Source organism: Cibotium barometz, chromosome 41, assembly GCF_041138505.1.
Source record: "Cibotium barometz isolate CiBa-2024 chromosome 41, ASM4113850v1, whole genome shotgun sequence".
NCBI classification, from domain to species: Eukaryota; Viridiplantae; Streptophyta; class Polypodiopsida; order Cyatheales; family Cibotiaceae; genus Cibotium; species Cibotium barometz.
In genome coordinates, this window is record NC_141086.1 from 41,976,289 (window position 1) to 41,995,481 (window position 19,193).

The window sequence follows — 19,193 nt, forward strand, 5'->3', positions numbered from 1 at the left end:
ATTGCATTTCTTGTGTATACAGAGGTCGCTAATGTCACACAACATATACATAGTAAAGTGTAGCAAGTTTTTTAGCCATGACTATAGCAGGCAACACTACTGGGTCGTACAGACCAAAAAATAAAGGGTATCTCCTTACATTCCATACCAAGTACTTGGATAAGGTTGGTTACTTCTAGACAAAAGAACTAGACTGAGGAGGGGGATGTATGTTGACCCAGTCTCTCATTTAAGTATAACCACCTCAACGCTCATCTTCCGGTCTGTTGCAACCGCCTCCAATATGGGCAATCATCTTTCGTGCATCTACCTTACACCCGCCTCAGTCGCTCACGGTAGCAGCAGCAGCAGATCATTCATCAGAATCGTGCATGCACTCGACGATCGCACGTGCGAGCTGGAGGAGCCAATGAAGGTGGCCGAGCTGATGCTGGAGTTCCCCAACCACTTCGTAGCGGAGTATGATGAGCATATTTCAGCTGTGAAGCGCATTACCCCCTTGCCCGCAGACCACGACACACGTGCCTGCCATGTCTACGTCCTCCTGCCCATGCACAGGCTCAACACCCGCCTGTCCACACAGGAGCTGGAGCACATTTCGACCATGCTGGCTTTCACGTCAGCAGCAGCCTCCGCGACTTCTGCCACTAGTAGTCGAGTACCAGGTCACCGCCGTAGCAAGGTGATTCCTCTCTCCGACCACCAGTATGAGCAGGCAGAGAAAGGGCACACGCTAGTACAAAGCATCGCCAAAGGACGTCACTCTTTCCCAGATGTCGAGGAGCTACTAGAGGAGGAAGCTGCTCCAATTGCAAGAGAGCAACCACAACTGCACTACATGTTGAGGCCCTGCAGGTCATGGACACCGAAACTGGACACCATTGTGGAGTGCTCGCCTCTTTTCGTGTGAACCACGTGAACACCCAAGGCCCTTGCATGAAGCTATGAGAAAGCCAGGTTAATGAAGGATCCCGCTTTGATGTGGCGTTAAATGCCATGTCGAAGAGATGCTAAGGCTTCACCCCTCAAATTTGAGCCGTAAAGATTGCAACAACAAGGGTTGTCACCGGTTTAGCGTGCTGCAAGTGTTGCATTGCAAGAAAGCCAGCTAGTGAAAGAATTCCATATACAGGCTTTGCATCTCACAGTGTGGTGGGTAAGGATTGAACCCAAAGCCTTTTCGTACCTCCCCTATCCAACCCACCAGAATGACCGTGCGTTGTGGGCAAGCTCCCCTAACCAACCCACCAGAATGACCGTGCGTTGTGGGCAAGCTCCAGAGTTGTGTCAAGAGAATTAAACCATTTGGCAACTTGATTCATTAATGGTCAGGCATTTATGATGGATGGAGACAATGTATAGGGTACCATCACCAAGGTCAAAGACAGTGTTTAATGGATTTTTCCATGCTACAAGGCCAAAAGTGATAGGATCACCATTCCGACTAGAAATAATCTCGAATGCTTGTAGGAGACAATTTTGCAGTAAATGACTATTTTGCAGTAAAATGACTATTATTGCTTGATATGGTTTTTAAAACCTTCCTCTACGAGATTGGTAGTGGTACCGTGGTTGCTTGTGTTATGCATAGAGTTAGGTTGAAGAGTTTTGTTCCATGCTTCCTCTGTCTCGCTTGAGTATTGAATAATCTCAAAGAGTTTGATGCTCTAACCTGTAATGTGCTCATAATATGTTATCGTTCTATCTTTCTTGCTTGTCTGTTTTGATTCCATTTCCCCACTATCTCAATGTGCTCCTCTCCTTCATTCCTTTTCTAGATTTTTTATTTGTCTTTATTCTTATTTGTTACCAAGGTTTTTCTTCTCTTTCTTTAGCTCTTGTACTTTTTCCTCTCTATGTGTCTTTATTTCAACTCTCTATGTTTCGGTCTCAGTGCCTCTCATCTTGTCTCTGTTTCTTTATCGGATAGATTTTTCTTTTTCTCTTTCTTTTCCTTGTCTGCTTTTTCCCTCATTTCACATGCAACCGTGGAATCAAAGAGGAGATCTTAGCCACCTTCTTGAATATGACTACAAGTTAACAATGAAGCTAGCTGTCAAGAAAACTCTTGCATTGTAAGGATGGCAAGACAAGTGCACCCACATCATTTGGAGTGAAAGTCCCATAGAGCCTCATATGAAAAGAATCTAAGCAACATTTTTTCCTTTCCTTTTCTTGCATTTTTTGCTCTCTATGTGTTTCTCTCTCCTCTCTATACCGTGTTTAAATATGCCTCTCATCTTCTCTCTACTTTCTTTCTTGAGGTACTTTTTGCTTTTTCTCTTTCTTTTCCTTTCTTCTTTTTTTACTCTCTTTGTCACCTATAATCTTTGAATCAAAGAGGTCTCCGTAGTAGCTATATAACCTTGCATATTGACATAGACAAAAAAGCCTTCCATAAGTCAACACCATAGCCACTACATGCTTGCACGAGTCTCCATAGCCTATATAACCTTTTAGAGCTTCATAGCCAACATGGGATTAAGGTTGAAGCACAAGGTTAGGCTTCACATAAAAATAAGAGATGTTTTTGCCATCTCTTGTGGGCATCAACATGCCACCTTTGTATTAAATTTGGGCAACAAATGACCATCTGAAACGTAGCCAAATTCTGTTCTATATTCTAACACAAAATGTAACAAATCTTACAGAAAACAAAATCACTCATACTTTAGAAAAACGAAGAGTAACAAATCATATTCATTTGTAAAATCCAAAGTAACAGTAATATTCGTCAATACAAAAATCTAAGAAAAAACATATAGAGAATCACCAACAAAACATCTAGCCAATACGGCCTTTCTCCGATACCCGTCCACCCAACCACCACTCTGGACATCGTGGCAATCTCGGGTATGCCTCTAGTAAATATCGTCCACTCTGGGTTCTACCAAATGGCTCCCAGAGGGCATAAATCACAATCTCTTTCCTCTCTGTCTAAGGACGGTCCCGCCCGAATCTCAAAATCTCTCTCTCTATCCTACAGAGAAAATCCTCAAGGCTCGGGAAGAAGCCTCCAAAAAAAACAGCCCACGAGAATCAGTAGATTATCATGCACGAAATCATCAAAGATGGAAAAACTTTTCTAAAAACATGCGTTCGAACCCGAAAGTGGTGTCAAATTCATTTCACGAATACCGGCCACCCCATGTGGAATCTCCCAATTATCAGAACTCCGATCTTATTCGTCGTGTGATGATGAACTAACTTTCTTTAATTTTTTCCTCTGACAAATAAAGTTATCTACTGGCTCATGTGAGGCCATTACTGAAGATTAAGGGTCAAATTGATATCCAGGCCCTGTTTTGGGGATGCTCGATGTGGTTATATTTATTATATAAACCCCCATATGAGTTTCCTTTACACTAAACCACTCACTAGGGCCCTCTTGTACATTATCTAACATGGTTAAGTATAGAATAGAAATCACATACAAATGACACCCCAAAACATGCATAAAAAGTCCCAAAATTGACCCTAAATTGACATATCTAAATTACTAAATTTGTGTCGTCTCAGTAATTCCTACTATTCAACATTGAATAAAGATGCTAAAATTCACCAAATCAAAAGGATCTAAAATTACATACATATGAGTACGTTACAGTCTCCTCGGGTTAAAAAAAGAGCATTGTCCTCAGCGCATGAACTGAGGATAGTGAGTCCTCATATGATCCTCGGATAACCAAGTGGCATCTTCAACTGGATATGTCTTCCATTTTATTAGAAGATCGACTACGTCCCGATGTCTAAACTTCTTAATCTTACGATCCAAAATTACCTCTGGTTCTATCCAAAATTGCCCCGTAGCCACGTAGTTGTTCAATAAGCTAATGTGAAATACATTATGTGCTTTTACTCCTTCTGGAAGTTTTAGGCGATAAGCTTATGTTCCAATCCTCTTAAGTATCTTAAAAGGTCCTTCATATCTAGGTGCCCATTTCTTAAACTTCCCAAGTCTTAAAGAACTCTTCTTTGGTTTCACCTTTAATAATACCATTTCACCTTCATTGAATTCTCTTGTCTTTGTTCTCTTGTCTACATAACTCTTTTGATGACTTTGAGCAATTCTTATGCATTCCCTTATGTCTCTTGTATGCATCTCCATTTCATCAAGCATATGTTTACTTATCTCAACCTTCCGAAATGAGGATCATACCATAATACAGGTGACATACAATCTTACCCATATAATGCTTTGAAATGGAGACATTCCAATAGTAGACTGCGGACTACTGTTGTATGCAAATTCTACCATATGTAAGTATTCATCCCACTTTCCAAGTTTATCCATGTAATACATTCTTAACATATCCTCCAAGATTTGGTTGACTCTTTCTGTTTGCCCATCACTTTGAGGATGATATGCAGTACTCATATCAAGTGATGTCCCAAGAGCTTTAAAGAATGCCTACCAAAAATTTGAAGTGAATCGAGAATCTCGATCTGATACTATACTTTTAGGCATACCATGTAGCTTGAAGATATTCTTCACAAATATATTTGCCACATCCATAGCTATATATGAACTCTTAATAGGCAATGAATGAGCGGCTTTTGTAAGCCTATATACCACCACAAAATAACTGTCATAACCTCCTTTAGTCCTTGGTAGACTAGTAATAAAGTCCATTGATATACATTGCAATTTCATCTCTGGTTCATCCAATGGTAACATAGAACCTGGTTTCTTTACATGCTCAGCTTTTACCTGTTGGCATTTTGGACATTTTGCCACATAATCTCTTGCATAAGCTTTCATTCCTAGCCAAAAGAAACTCTTTCTAGCCTTATTGTATGTCTTCTGAAATCCTAGATGTCCTACTATGGAAATATCATGAAGGTCATGCATCAACTTGCTCTTGATCTCCACAACATCAGGTATGCATAACCTTTTCTTATAATATAATATTCCATCAATTACTTCATACTTTGCAAAAACATCTATTTCCTCTTGTGACCTATATTTCTTTGTCAAACTTGCAAAAGCTGTTTTGAAGAAATAATCTTTTGGAATCTCACTCTTTACCTGTTCTCCCAAACTTTTATATATAACAGTGATTGCACTCACTAAAGGAACTTCAGGTTTTCTGCTCAATGCATCGGCCACTTTATTTTCTCGTCTTGGTCTATAAATGATTTCAAAATCATATTCTTGCAAAAATTCTATCCACTTTCTTTGCTTTGCATTCAATTCTTCTTGGTAACAAATGCCTCAAAGCAGATTGATCAGTTTGCAACTAAAACTTAACTCCAAGGAGATAATGTCTCCATACACGCAATGCATGCACAACGGCCAATAATTCCTCTCATGAGGTTTCAGCTTATATGACTCAAATGCAACTGGATGCCCATCTTGCATCAAAACCCCACCAAGCGCTATAATACTAGCATCTGTTACAACCAAGAAGGTTTTTCCAAGTTGAGGTAATTTAAGCACAGGGGCTATAGTCAATGCATGCTTCAAAATTTGAAAACTCTACTCACATTGTATAGTCCATATGAATATTCTACCCTTCTTCAAAAGGTATGTCATAGGACTTGCTTTATGAGAAAATCCAAAAATGAAGATTCGGTAAAAACCTGCAAGTCCCAGAAATCCACAAACTTCTCTAACAGAAATGGGAGTTGGCCATTCTACACCAGCTTCTTGTGCTATACTCAGCTTGGCTTTTTGTTCAACGCCAAGGTGTCCCCAGCCTCCTTAGGCATGTGTGCATCCTATATATGCACAATCACAGAGCATATCACACTAAGAGAAAAATAATATAGCAGCTTTTTGGCTCTTTCGTGCCATTAATGCACTTAAAGCCCAACTTTATCCATGGCATGAACATGATCTCATAACCTTCAAACTATGGGTGTAAGTAGGTGAACCTACTCTATAAGCTCATCCTTATAGAGTAGGTGAACCTACTCTATAAGCTCATCCTTAGCAAATTCCTTTCATGTAGGATACAAATTTACCATGTATGGGATACTTTGAGCATACATTCAATATGCAAACTAACCACCTTAACTATAGTGGTTTCTGGTTGAGTTGCAATGTTAATGCCTTCAGGATGTCAGGGCATTTTGTCGCTACTCAGCAGCAATAATAACAACGAGACCATAGCAGCGAAACTTCGATGCTGAGCAACGACTATAGTAACGAAATTTTGCTGCTATACTGAGATTTAAAATTGCAAAGAATTGTTGAATATTGAATATAAGTTAAACATGTCACATACATACAGAAAATGATCATTAGGGAAAAACGGAGCTCATTTTGGGGCCCTGTAAGAAATTCACTATTTTTCGATTTATTTCTCTCCTAAAAGATCTCAAAAATAATAAAATATGGAAACGTGGCTCAGAACTGTCAGTAAGGACCACTGAACTGTCAGTTTAGAAAAGAATAAGATAATCTTTTGTCTAACTAACACGATTTTGCATTAAATATCTCCTTAATTTTTTTTGTTTCTCGAAGATTTCGCATCTCTTTTGACGACGTGTGCAGGCCTCTCATAAAGAATCCATCACTGAACTTAATGATTGTATGGATACCGCCACACTTCCACAATTCATGTTACAAAAAGACTATGAGATTGAGAAGCCAACTTTGCAACCTCAGAAGCACAAAAATGGCCGATACTAGTGAAGTACAATCTCAGAAGAAGCGATTATATCATCTTCACATCGACTTAGAAGAACAATATGCTCCAGCACAAAAAAGACGAAAGGATACGGTGCTAAATGCTCAACAACGGGAAAATATGAGAAGAGAAGGGCTCCAACATATTGACTTATGGTGTGATGGAAGTATATATCCAAAATGTCCAGTACAAAACTCTACACCTCCATTTGTCAATCCAACCACACTATTGAGGTTTGCGGGCGATGGACAAAATGGACTTCTTGGTTATATTTCAGCACAGTCTGCATTTGCAGAAACATATAAAACAATGTACCTACAAGAAAAGGGAGCCAGGATTCAAGAGATAGCTATTCGTGCAAAATTGGAGCAGCAGTTGCAGAATGAAATTGAGGAACATTCAAAGAGTAAAAAAGAGTTAACAAGATCAAGAAGGAAGAGAACCATGCTTGGAGACAGACAACGAAGTAGGAAGATTAAAAACATTGCAAATTTGAAGGCTGGAACTGGTGGATGCAAGCGAAGAATTCAGGAAGCAAGGTTAGTTTGTAATTTTTTATTTTTTAAACTCAAAAATACTCTCAAATGACTATGTATTTTGTCCATTAATGCAAAACAGGATTGGAAGTGTTGAATAATATAGGCATATTGTGTTGTTACTATATTGTTACTATAGGAAATTATTGGAGCCTGCAAAAGAAAATATGGATCCCAACCTTCTTCCAGTTAAACAAATGAAAGGATTGCTTTCTTGTGGTGTAGCAAAAGGTTTGATTGAAGAAAAAAAATACAAAACAATCAAACGCAATGTTGTAGAGGACTTTATATCCAATAATCAAGTTGATGGTACTACAATCCAAGAGGCTCTTGATGTTAGTGGAGTTAGCAGGAAGGGATATAGTTCAATTTTCCATGCGATATCCTCAACTTTGAGAGATCAAAGGATTAAACGAGTTTTACTGCCAAATCCAGCAACAGTGTGGAAGATAAGAGGTCATTTGAATGAAAGTATAGATGAGTTTATTGGATCATATATCCATATTGAAGATATATTTCATGGTGCTAAAGGAACCACTGTGTATGACCCTTGGAACAATATATTTGTAGATCTACAACAACTTCAAAGAAGAATGGTCGAGTTTTATGGAATAACATTTGAAGAGTGCAAAGGCATTTTGAAATTTGTTATCAAACTGGATGAGTGTGAGGTTGTAAAGGAAAAGAAAATGGAAAGGATTACTATCACATTGATGAATGGAGCACTTGATACATCATTGAATGAAGCGAGTTCGAAGTATTTTAGTGTGCAGTCGGAGAAACACATATGGTGGTTGGGCTCATTCCAGGTATGATCATTTTTTATTTCGTACTTGATTTTAGTCAATGTTTTCAAATCTTTTATAGTAAGACTTTTGTTTTGTATAATCACAGGTAAAGACAGAAGACCATGAAACACTAGATTGGGTGTTTCACCACACGAAAATACCAAGAATAATTAAAAGACAGGTGCAAGGAGAGAATCTCCATGTTGCAGGAAAAGGTGATTTTCAAGTAGAGTGGCACATGGCGGGGGATCTTAAAACACTTAAGTGCATGTATAACGTTAGTAAAGGAGGTAACTCAAAGTCTCCTTGTCTTTACTGCAAAGAATCAGCGCAAGTAATGGATTCTAAATGGTGGAAGAGAGCACCTAATAGAGATAAAGTTGACCCTGACTTCAAGGCCATTCTTGACATTCCACTATGTAATGTTCACATATGCACATTGCATGCTCTATGTCGAATTATTGAGAAATTGGTATTTTTGTATATTGGATTTGCTTGGAAACTCCGTCCCGAAAGAAATAAAAAGGATGCTCTTCATGCATTGGAAAAAGTGTTATCCGATATAGGTCTGCATGGAGGTGATGTTCATATCACAAAGGATTTTAAAAAGTCTAGCAATGGCAAGGAGGTACCAATCAAGCCCTCTATTGGTGGTGTTAAGGCAAGAAGATTCTTGTCTCGACCCAAACACAATAGTAAGCAAGTAAGGCAAGGTAAAACAGTTTCAAGGATTAGTTATGGATTGTGGAAGCAAGTCCATAATGCCGTGAAAGATCATGAGGCAGATGGGGAAGCACGAAATGTGAAGGCAGAGGTGTGGAGGTCTCTTGATCAACTCTTCATGTTCTGTGACAATGTAACATGGACAAAGAGTGATTACAAGAACTTTGAAGAGGCAATAAAACATTTTGCGAAGTCAATGAAAGACGCATGGACAGCCTGTAATATAACTCACTACATGGTAAAGTGATGTCTTCTTCTTTTACTTAAGTGTGATCCTCTTTTCTTTTATAACTTACTATGCATTCTTATGTCTTTGTGAAAACAGCATATTATCTACAACCACCTTCCCTATTTTGTCAAAAAGTATGGATGCCCAGCAATTTGGTCTACCCAAGGCATGGAGAAGTCTCACTACATGGCACGTAATGCATTTTTCAGACACACACAACTCTATGGAGGGAGTCAAAAGGCAAATAGTCTGAAGGAAGTCTTCCAATGGTTTTACCGAGGCATTCTACAAAGGCTGCATGCTAAAAGAAAAGTTGCTAGCTCCAAAGTCAAGCTTGCTTTTATTCTAGCCCAAAAGCAAAGACGAAGACAAACTTTGGACAATTCAATGGCAGCAGAGAGACATAGACAGTGGAGGGATTCGAAGATATTTAGAAACCATAAATGGACAAGTAAACATGAATAGCAGTTTGTAACTTATTGGTATTATGTCCACATGTTTTCAAACTCAATCAATAGATTTTTATTCTGTGGAACAAGTGACTCTTGGTGTAATGCCTATATGTTTTGAGACTCTATCAAAAGTAAGTCTTTTGTGAAACATGTGATCTATATTAACAAGCATCAATACATCCATATATTAACACACAAAAAATTCAATCAATACTACTTAATTATGCTAGACATACTGTTGATCCTTACCAATAAAATACTGAGTGTCAAACACTTTTAGAAGCTTTTGAGTGTGGGAAGAGTACTGAAGTGTCGTACAATGATGGGACAAATGCAAAAGGGTACTGATCGTCCATACGGACAAGGAACTGATGAGGATCAAAGACTTTGTACAAATCAGTTCAACTTCAACATAATGTTTGTGCTATATTTGATGACTAAATCCTATTACTCCCAAGGCTTGCGAGTCGGAACTCTCTTTTTGAACTTGATTGGACTCTTTTTCTTCCTTATTGGCTTGATGTCGACTTTCTGTTTATCAATGCTTGCCTCTGTTGCTTGTCTGAGAGGGGTATCCTTGTCTTCAGCTATCTCCACGTGTTCTTCTTCTTGGATTGTGTGGCCTGATGCAATCATGGGTGGCTCTCGAAACCTTATGAGCTTGTGTTTTCCATAGCCCTCTAGACATTTGGGCTCCTTAACACCACATGCTAATGCATAAGAAGTGTAAGACAAAAAGTAAGAGGCCCTAGAGGCCTGCTTATTCACATAATCCCCAAATATATCTATGGCGGACAACCTCTCTATTAAAATGATCTTTTCCTTTTGCCATGGAAGATCATGTCCACCTAATACCCTAGACAAACATTTAAAGAAGTAAACAACGGCTTCTCCATTGTTGCTCAACTGCCTATGGTAAATCAAGATCTTAGCACTACCTAGATCATGAATATAATGAGCTAGGCTTGACATTTTGCCAAACCCAGCTGGCCTGCTTCCACTTGATCTCTGGAGGAATGTGTCATCCTCAATTTGTAGCTGCCATGTATCAAAAGATTATAGTGAGACAATGATACATAACTACAAAACACTTAAACACAACATAAAGTATTTGATTTGATAATAATATCATACCCTCTCATTTTCATCAGCAACAAGAAGTTCATCTTTCCAAAGATTTATTCCTCTCCCCTCCAGTCCAGCCTCTTCTTTAAGTTTTTCCTTATGAAGTGATGAGAGATTCATAGCTTCCTGGGTGAGCTGGAAGGCAGCTTCATCTGGCTCTTGGAAACTTTCAGCCTCTTTGAAACAAATAGTAAGGGCCTCTGCAGGATCAAAGGTTGTTTCCAAAGCTAGCAGTGAATGGTCATCCTCTATGCCAACCTCCTTGTCAAGCCTTGAAGCCTGGGCAATAAGGGAAATGGCATAGTCCTCCCTCAAATTGAACATACACTCTATATCATGGAGGAAAACATAATCTTTACCACCAATCAAGACACCTGGAAGCATGGGCACTGCATAGTTGCTGCTCTGAACATCAAAGTCTTCAACTGGCTGTGCTGCCCTAAGAGTCTCAGTCCTTAGTTGAACAAGGTCAAGAGCAGCCACTTGCAGCCCCTCATCCTCGAGGTTGATATCTTCTTCCTGCTCTGCTATATCTGTTGCCATAGGAATATTCTCTTTTACCTCTGCCACACAGATATATCTTCTTCTTCAGTCTCCTGCCCTTGCTCTTCTAGAGATTGCTGTTGAAAGACAATGTACATAAGGAATGCCATGTTTTCCTCAAGCACTCTACACTTTCTGGTGTGCAAGTTACAACTGAATTTATATTCCTCAGGCAGGCTGTCAAACCTTCTATTCACATGATACCTCAGCTTCTCAATGGAGACAATGTGATTTAAATGCACAAAAACCTTTTCATCTTCCACAATCCTTCCTGCCTCTGTCAGTTGTTTGAAGGTATCCCAATGGTCTGAAAGGAAATCTCTGTGATGGTCCAAAAGAGAGCTCATAGTGAACTCCCTGTTGAAAATACTGTGGTATATGTGGAAGTTCCTTTGAGCCTTGCACTTGTGAAGAAAGTCAAATAGGAGCAAATCTGGAGATTTGTCCTCTTCTGGTTCACTTTGTTTTGAAAGGGAAGACTCACCTTTCTGCTCTAGTCTCTTGCTTTTGCCTGAAGCAAAATTTATATAACATGAATTCTATTTGCTCACATATGCAATCAGATAAAGTATAGGATATCACCAAACAAAACTCTTCATCAGCACACATGAATCACCTGGTGATTGCTGTGGTCTGAGTATAGCAGCAGAGAAGTCCAACTTCCTCTTGAAAGGAGGGGCCTGAGGATCAACTGTTCCAAAGCAGAAACATTTCTCATCATCAAGAAAGACATCTCCATGGACATAGAAAGCAAAACAATGAGCAAACAGTAAAAACCAAAAGAGACACAAGACTTTGCAACAAAACGCGATGCAGACCCATTTGAAAAATGTAAAGTGCTCTCCTCGCATTTTGTTGCAAATTCTGAATTTCTACTGACATCCATTTCCAATCAAATGTTAGGGATATCTCACAATGTTCAGGACAGTAAATGATGCAAGGAGGAATTCCCCAGTGCAAAAGAGATTAAAAGAAGGAGAAAAAATAAAAACCAGAACAAATATCAGAATTTGCAGCAAAACGCGATTTGGAGCATTTGGAAAACATAAACCTCTCTAATCGCATTTTGTTGCAAAATTCTAAATCCTACTCATATCCATCTCTAATCAAATCCTAGGGTGATCTGCCAGATTTCTAGGCACTGAGATTTAAGAATTCTACAGATGGAAGAAATATATGTCAGAAAACATTGGAAATGGTATAGATCTCTGACCTTTCTTTTCCTCTTCCATACTGATGGAATAGCCCTGGAGATTGTCCTGCTCTCTTCCAAAACTGAGCTGTAGCACTGGTAACCTGGAGATCTGGTAATGGTAGTAGTCTTCAGACAGGTTGCAGAGTGGATGGAGTGTGTTGGGTAGAAAGTGGTCAAAGTGGGAGAGAAGAGGATGATGGGAGGGTGCTGGCAGGGATGGAATACGGGGAGGGAAAAGTGTTAATGGATCTAATTATGAAATCATGATTGGCACAAGTTCCAAGGCAAAAAGTGACCCACAAATTTCAAATCCCAAAAGATTTGGTGGGACCCACACGTGTTAAAAAACGACTATATCTCACACGTGTGGTATTAATAACTCCATTATTTGTATTTTGTAATAATCTACTCTCCTAACTCAGTTCTCTTGCATCTCTACCTCCCTACTCCACACCATCAGCATCCAGACCAGCAGCAGAGGTTCACACCAGCACAGGATACTCATCATCAGCACAGAACACTTGCAGATAGCTTCCAGGTTAGTAAGAAAATCTTTTTCCTCTCCTTCTTGTTTAATAGTATATTAGGGTAAGGAATTGATTGATGTGATGTAGGTTACATATTATGATAAATATTATATGCATTTTTTAGATTTTCTCCACTGCATTTAGAAGCAGGAAGACTTTTTATTTGGCCCTGTTGAATGAGAGTTTGATCACTTCTTGATGTCCATAGGCTCAATCTATGTTGCACCAAGCTGCATACACACTGAAATGACTAAAGGCATGCTGAAGTATGTTGTCTCTAGAATTTGCAGCAAAACGCGAGGAGAGGATTTTAGAAATCTCAAAATAGTGCAAATCGCATTTTGTTGCAGATTTTAAAATGCTTCTTTATCCATCCATTTCAAGCCTGCATAGTTCTTCTATAAACACAATACATATTGTTTGTAGTTGGAAAGATAGAGAATTCATCATATGAATGCAAAAGCATGTTGTTTCAAGCATTTGCAGAAAAACGCGATTCTGAGCTGTTACAAATTTCAAATCTTCATAATCGCCTTTTGTTGCAAATTGTTCAATTTTGCTTCATCCAAGTTGTCATCACCTTCTTTAATCATTCTATGTTCTCCATGTTTCTTATCTTTTACTATTGCTTTGTATGGACCTTTTCAGAGTGATGGCAAGAACCAAGGCAACTGCAAGGAGGTCTGGCAAGGGGCCAGGGCTTGCAGCAGCAGCAGCTGGGGCTGATGTCAAGGAATCTAGTGTGCCTACAAAAGGAAGAGTTGCACATGGCAGGAAGGGGAAGCCAATGAGCATGCTACAGCAAAAGTCCAAGAGGTTAAAGCATTCTGCTGGTGTGCTAAAGGAGATCAGGAAACAGCAAAAAGCTATAGGCTTTGCAATCCCCAAGGCACCTTTTCAGAGGCTAGTGAGAGAAATCTGTGATAGCTGGCACCTTGGTTTCAGGTGGAACAGGACTGCCATTCTTTCCTTACAGGAAATGGCAGAGGATTACCTGGAGAAGTACTTTGAAGATGCAATGCTTGTAGCAGCCCATGCTCACAGGGTAACTCTGATGGCCAAGGACTTCAACACATTGTCCAGAGTGAGGTGGAGGTATGACAAGCTGGTCCATCCTGTGGAATGGCAGGACATTAAAATGAGAGACATATTATTAATTCCACCTACAAGGAAATTGAAGGCAAACAAGGTGAAGGTTGTTGAAGTGACCCACTCAATGAGCACCAGAGGGAAAGCTGCTTATGAGGAGTCACTGAAGCAGCAAATAGAGGAATCCAAGTCTGCTATAAATGTGGAGACTGTACAGATGGAGCTACAGATACAGAGAAGGTTGCAGGAGCTGGGCCCTAACATAGTTGTCCATATTGAAGATGATTTTTCAGAGAATAATTTTGACTTGACAAGAGCATGCTTGGCAGCATTGGCTCATAAGAATGAGTATTGCTCAAATACTATCATTCTTGCAATGCTCTAGTAAGTGTCTTTTATTTTACATTTGTTTGCAAAACAATCCTTATTGTACCTCCTCCCTTACACCTTACCTTAATTATTGTTTTGTCCAATGTAGCATGATGAGAAGCTGGCTGAACCATGCTGTACAGCATACAGTTTATATTATTGATCCTGCAATTTCCTTCAAGTTAAGAGATCCAAAGGAAACTCCCATGGATATTTCCAATTGGTTCAGACACTGTGATTTTGATCATGTTGATATTTTGCTACTTCCATACCATAACAAGTATGTGTGTGGCTGCTTCTTTTGGGATTTTCCTTCAAGATTGAGTACTCTTGTAGCCTTTGATTTCTTAATGCTTTTTTCCTTATGCAGTGACCACTGGAGCTTTGCTTCTATTGACATCCAACAGAAGCAATGCTTTTTATTCAACTCTCTTAGAAACACACACACAGAGGTTAAATTGTAAGTGGTTTGTGTGCTATTTTTAACTTTAAACTTCATTATTTGGATTTAATGCAAACTAACTGAATTATATGTATTGCAGTTGTATTAGAAGACTTCTAGATGCATTGGATCAGTGTCCTCCTAATGTCAATCTTTTGGATTCAATAGAGCCAATAGATTTAGAGGTAGAAAGTTGCTCCCTCTACTGATGTCTATTTCATGCTATGCCTTTGAACTTATTGAATAATTTTATTTTGTTCAGACATTAACAGTTTCTAACATATCTTTCCAACTATCCAGACACCACAACAAGATGATTCAAGTAGCTGTGGCTGGAGAGTGCTGATTAGTGCCAAATATATACTTTCAAGCTATTTTGAGATAGGACAGCCAGAGCTTGTAAGAAAAAATAATTTTCATTTAGCTTCAAAAAATTTGATATTGGTACAAAGTGTTCTAAATCATCATATCTCATTGCAGATGAGAGAAGATAGCTTCAACTCGAGCTACGTGTATAGTTTCAGAGCTGATATAATTTGGAAGTTTTTGAAGTATGCCTTCCCCAAACCTATTGTACCAGCTACTGTCGAGTTAGGTGAGAGCTCTAAAGTCCGAGAAGGTGTCATACACCTTGATGACACAGATGATGCAGATGTGGTGCCACAAGAACAAGGACCTAGTGCTGATGAGGAGAAGCCACAAGAACAAGGACCTGTTGCTGCTGATGTTATTGAGGAAATGATGGAGCAACAGCAAACAGATGCTCCAAGGGTAGTAGAGGAGACAATGGAGCAGCACCAAGAGACTGTACACAACAAGATGGAGCAACAGAAAGTAGATTCTCCAAATAAAGATGATACGGTGAGGTTGGACCATGTAGAGCAGCCTCTAGATCAACCTGTAGATAAATAGAAAATTGTTGTCAAAAATATGTTCTACATATGTAATTAAACACTTCTGTACAGAATTTTACATTTCTGAATATAATACCTTTGTTTATGGAGTCTGTGTTATCTCAATTTTAAAATTTTCAATGTCTTTGCATTTTATTGATCTCTCTCTTCTTTTGAGCACCTGCAAAAAAGCAATATGAAATAATAGGGTAAAGTAAACTAATAGCAGTGCTTAATGAGACTAGGATAAGTCACATGGTATACCTTCTTATTGTTGTAGATAAATAAAAAGTCCTTTGAAATAGAACCTTCTGTCTCAAATAGAATGTCATTGCGCAATTGAGCTAGGGAGCAGCATTGTCTTAATGTGATATTGACTAGCACATCACCATTCTCAACAACATCAATATCAAGAAGTTTATTTTCTGCACCAAAAGAATCTTCATCTTGATCCATAGGGACTAGTTTTGTACCTAGCATTCGACTGCGCTTATAATAAAAAGAAAAAATGAAATTTTGTGATGCAACCATGTACTTCAGTTGCATAGAAGGTTGGACAACCTCACAAAACACTGAACTACATGTCTTCTTATCCCAACCTTTATCCAAAAATTGTGGCATGCATGCCAGACTTGTTGCTTTAACTGTGAATATTGTTTTTGAAACCTTCACTGGAAAGGTATTAAACAAGTCTACAAAAACTGTGAGAGGCATGCACAAAGAAATTTTTATTATCCTTGTGGCAATATTGGGCCTAAGAGCTTTCTGTACTTCTTTGAAAAGCTTGGCTCTGTATGCCTCTGTAACACTAAAATGTGGGAGAGGCCAATCCACTGAATTCCATGCTGGAAGGTCTTGTTTTCTTAACACACCATGTGTGTTTGCATTGTCCAGCAACTGATAAAAATGATCAGTAAAAAATATACCGGATTGAGCTAGCTCTGTTGCACATCGACCTTCGTATTGTTGTTCTCCTATCGATCCATGCAAAACATCTATAAATCCCAGAATACAATCGATGTTTTGCCATGTCTCATACGATGAAGGGTATAAATCTGAAATAAAATATCACAAGAATATCAATAAGCAAAGAAAGAAAGCTTTGTCTTAAAAATCCATGCACCTCAAAAAGAACCAAACCACAATAGAAAAATATACAATTAGGCCTGTGTTGCGGAAGATCATTTGGATAGTCTCGCAAGACAAGTTCTTTATGCATATACACATGCTGAATCAAAACTTCTTTCACCGATACCTTTCCTCTGGTGATTTTAAAATCTCGTACTCTTCCCTTCCATGATGCCAAGAAAATATTTTTTGTCTGGGGTCTCTTTCTTTTACTAGGTTGCATGAGCACCCATGCTCCTTTCGAAACAGTAAACCTTTCCCAAGTTCCTTCCGTTTTGACTGTACTTGAATTCTCTACCGAAGAAATAGAAGAAGCAGGTCGACGGGGTAAGGATGTGTGGTATAATTCTGCCTTCATAGCATTATCATCCACAGAACGTCTTCCACAAGAACGACCATAGTTTTTATTCACCATGGATACCTTGTGAATCTGTAACCACAGCAAAGTAATGTAAACAAGATAACAAAGTGAAGTTTCAAGAAAGAGAAAGTAGGCAGACAGATAGTTGACAAGAAACATCTTACTCTAAGCCAAACTGGATCAAGGGAGCAGTTTTGGAAAAGAAGAGGTTACTGCACAATGAGGTAGTGGTGTAGAATGGTAGACCTTTTGAAGGAAAGGCAGCACAACAATTCAAAGTTCAAAGGGAGGTGGAAGCGGGAAGGCCCTTGTCAGAGAAATGTCCAAAGATCTTGTGAGAATAAAAAACCAATCTCCACATTAATGTAGCACGCTTGTACCTACATAAAATATTGTTTCTTTTATCTATTTTCTTTTATTTTTGTGAATTTCCAACGTTACGTTGGCCCTCTGTTCATTGGTTGAGAGCTTATTTTTCCAAACCGTAAAAGGCCCCAAAATGAGCTCCCTTTTTCCCTAATGGATAGTTTAAAAAAAACATCCATTAGAATCCTAAAACCCACGTTTGAAAAAAAAAAGATAGTTGAAATATTTTGCAGGAAAATAATTACAAAACCAATGTCAAGATCATGAATCTATCCCATCTTGTAATAGATCCATTTGTGTAGCTTCATCAACGTCTATATCTAATGGAAGCTCAATGAAAAGATGGGGTTCCATATCAATATCACTATCATTATCCAATAAAGCATTGTCATGATCGATAGGTGACTCATCATCTTCTTCAGATTGATGTTCCTCGTGCTCTTGATCGCCTCCTCTAAATTGTTTTCTTTATTTTTATCAGCTTCTTCTTCCAATGACTCGATTTGAGGTAGTACTTGCACCTCATCCAGAGATTCAGCCTCAACATCTTGATCTTGAAAGATATGTTTTGAATGAGAAAAAAACCTGTATAATACATATACTACCACTTTGGATCAATTTGATCGGCCTCAAACACAATATAAAATCATACAGCAAAGGGGTTACACTTTCATTATACTACATCAACATTTATCGATGTGATTGGTTGGGTTACTAACATAACAGTGTTGAGGTGGTATGAGTATCTTTCTCATCATTCCAAAACTTGGTGGAATCGATTTGAAAAAACCCATTTGGATGTTTTTTCATTGTGTCTTGAGCACCTCGATATATCACCTTGAACCATTTGACATCAAAGATGGATAGACTCTAAACCCGACCTCAAGAATATCTTGAATAGTTTCATGATACTCAAGATCGTCCTCTATGAAATTGGTATCATTTTGACTTTCTTGCTTAAAAGTTTCCATCACACCACAATTAAATGTGTTTCTTTGAGAATCCACACCCTCCATGAAAAAGTGCCTTCCCTCTGACCATATTGTATTATACAGTTTGTACTAGTGTGACATGAAAAATTGAGAATCCACACCCTCCATGAAAAAGTGCCTTTCCTCTGACCATATTGTATTATACAGTTTGTACTAGTGTGACATGAAAAATTGATATCTTTCATTTTTAATTTTGTGCATATTTTGATGGTTTCTCAATGGTAATAAGGTGGAAGCTTGTCCAAGAAGATTACGGCACCCACAATGGAATAACGGCGTGGTGATACGATGGCTTGGCGACTACCCTGATAATAGGATTCTATCTTCAAATATAATGGTTTTACTTGATTTAGGGTACACACATTGTAAATGCCACAAGTATGCTTGATAAATACTTTGGTATGGTAGATAGGCTAGTGATATGGAAAATAAAAGTGGGCCTTCATGCTCACATGGATTTTAATTGTATTATTAATATAGTATTCACCATAAGCCTACAAGTCGGGGAGTGTGGAAGGTATTTGGAGGAGTGTGTGTAGGTGCATAATTGGAAAAGATTCTTCTAGAATGCTTACATGGAAGAGGAAAATTCCACCATGTGTAAGTGGGATCTCCACCTACATGCCACTACTTAGACTTGGCTATTATCTCATCACACTTTCAAAGTCAAAAAGTCTTTAATTTTATAATCAATAGAAGACTTAGCCTAAGAGGACAATGACATCTACCCTTATGTCACTGAAGGGTTGAAGTTTTTTATGTTGTAATTTGTAACAATGGAAGAGAGGGTGATTCTCCAC

At 38.6% G+C, this 19,193-nt stretch overlaps 3 protein-coding genes across 3 annotated transcripts; 2 read left to right on the top strand and 1 right to left on the bottom strand.

Moving 5' to 3' along the window:
- Positions 1-235: 235 nt before the first annotated feature.
- LOC147614955 (uncharacterized) lies at positions 236-1,086 on the top strand. Its single transcript, XM_086779816.1, has one exon. The coding sequence runs from the start codon at positions 284-286 to the stop codon at positions 908-910; it is 627 nt and encodes a 208-aa protein (XP_086635942.1). The 5' UTR covers positions 236-283; the 3' UTR covers positions 911-1,086.
- Positions 1,087-14,726: 13,640 nt separating this feature from the next.
- On the top strand, positions 14,727-15,428 carry LOC147614956 (uncharacterized). Its single transcript, XM_086780007.1, has 4 exons — positions 14,727-14,838; positions 14,954-15,052; positions 15,134-15,367; positions 15,414-15,428. Exons 1-4 carry the CDS (start codon positions 14,743-14,745, stop codon positions 15,426-15,428), a joined length of 444 nt encoding a protein of 147 aa, XP_086636133.1. The 5' UTR covers positions 14,727-14,742.
- Positions 15,429-15,470: 42 nt separating this feature from the next.
- LOC147614957 (uncharacterized) lies at positions 15,471-16,790 on the bottom strand. Its single transcript, XM_086779817.1, has 5 exons — positions 16,705-16,790; positions 16,473-16,601; positions 15,811-15,923; positions 15,644-15,727; positions 15,471-15,551 (listed from the first exon to the last, which is right to left on the bottom strand). Exons 1-4 carry the CDS (start codon positions 16,763-16,765, stop codon positions 15,650-15,652), a joined length of 381 nt encoding a protein of 126 aa, XP_086635943.1. The 5' UTR covers positions 16,766-16,790; the 3' UTR covers positions 15,471-15,551; positions 15,644-15,649.
- Positions 16,791-19,193: the final 2,403 nt, after the last annotated feature.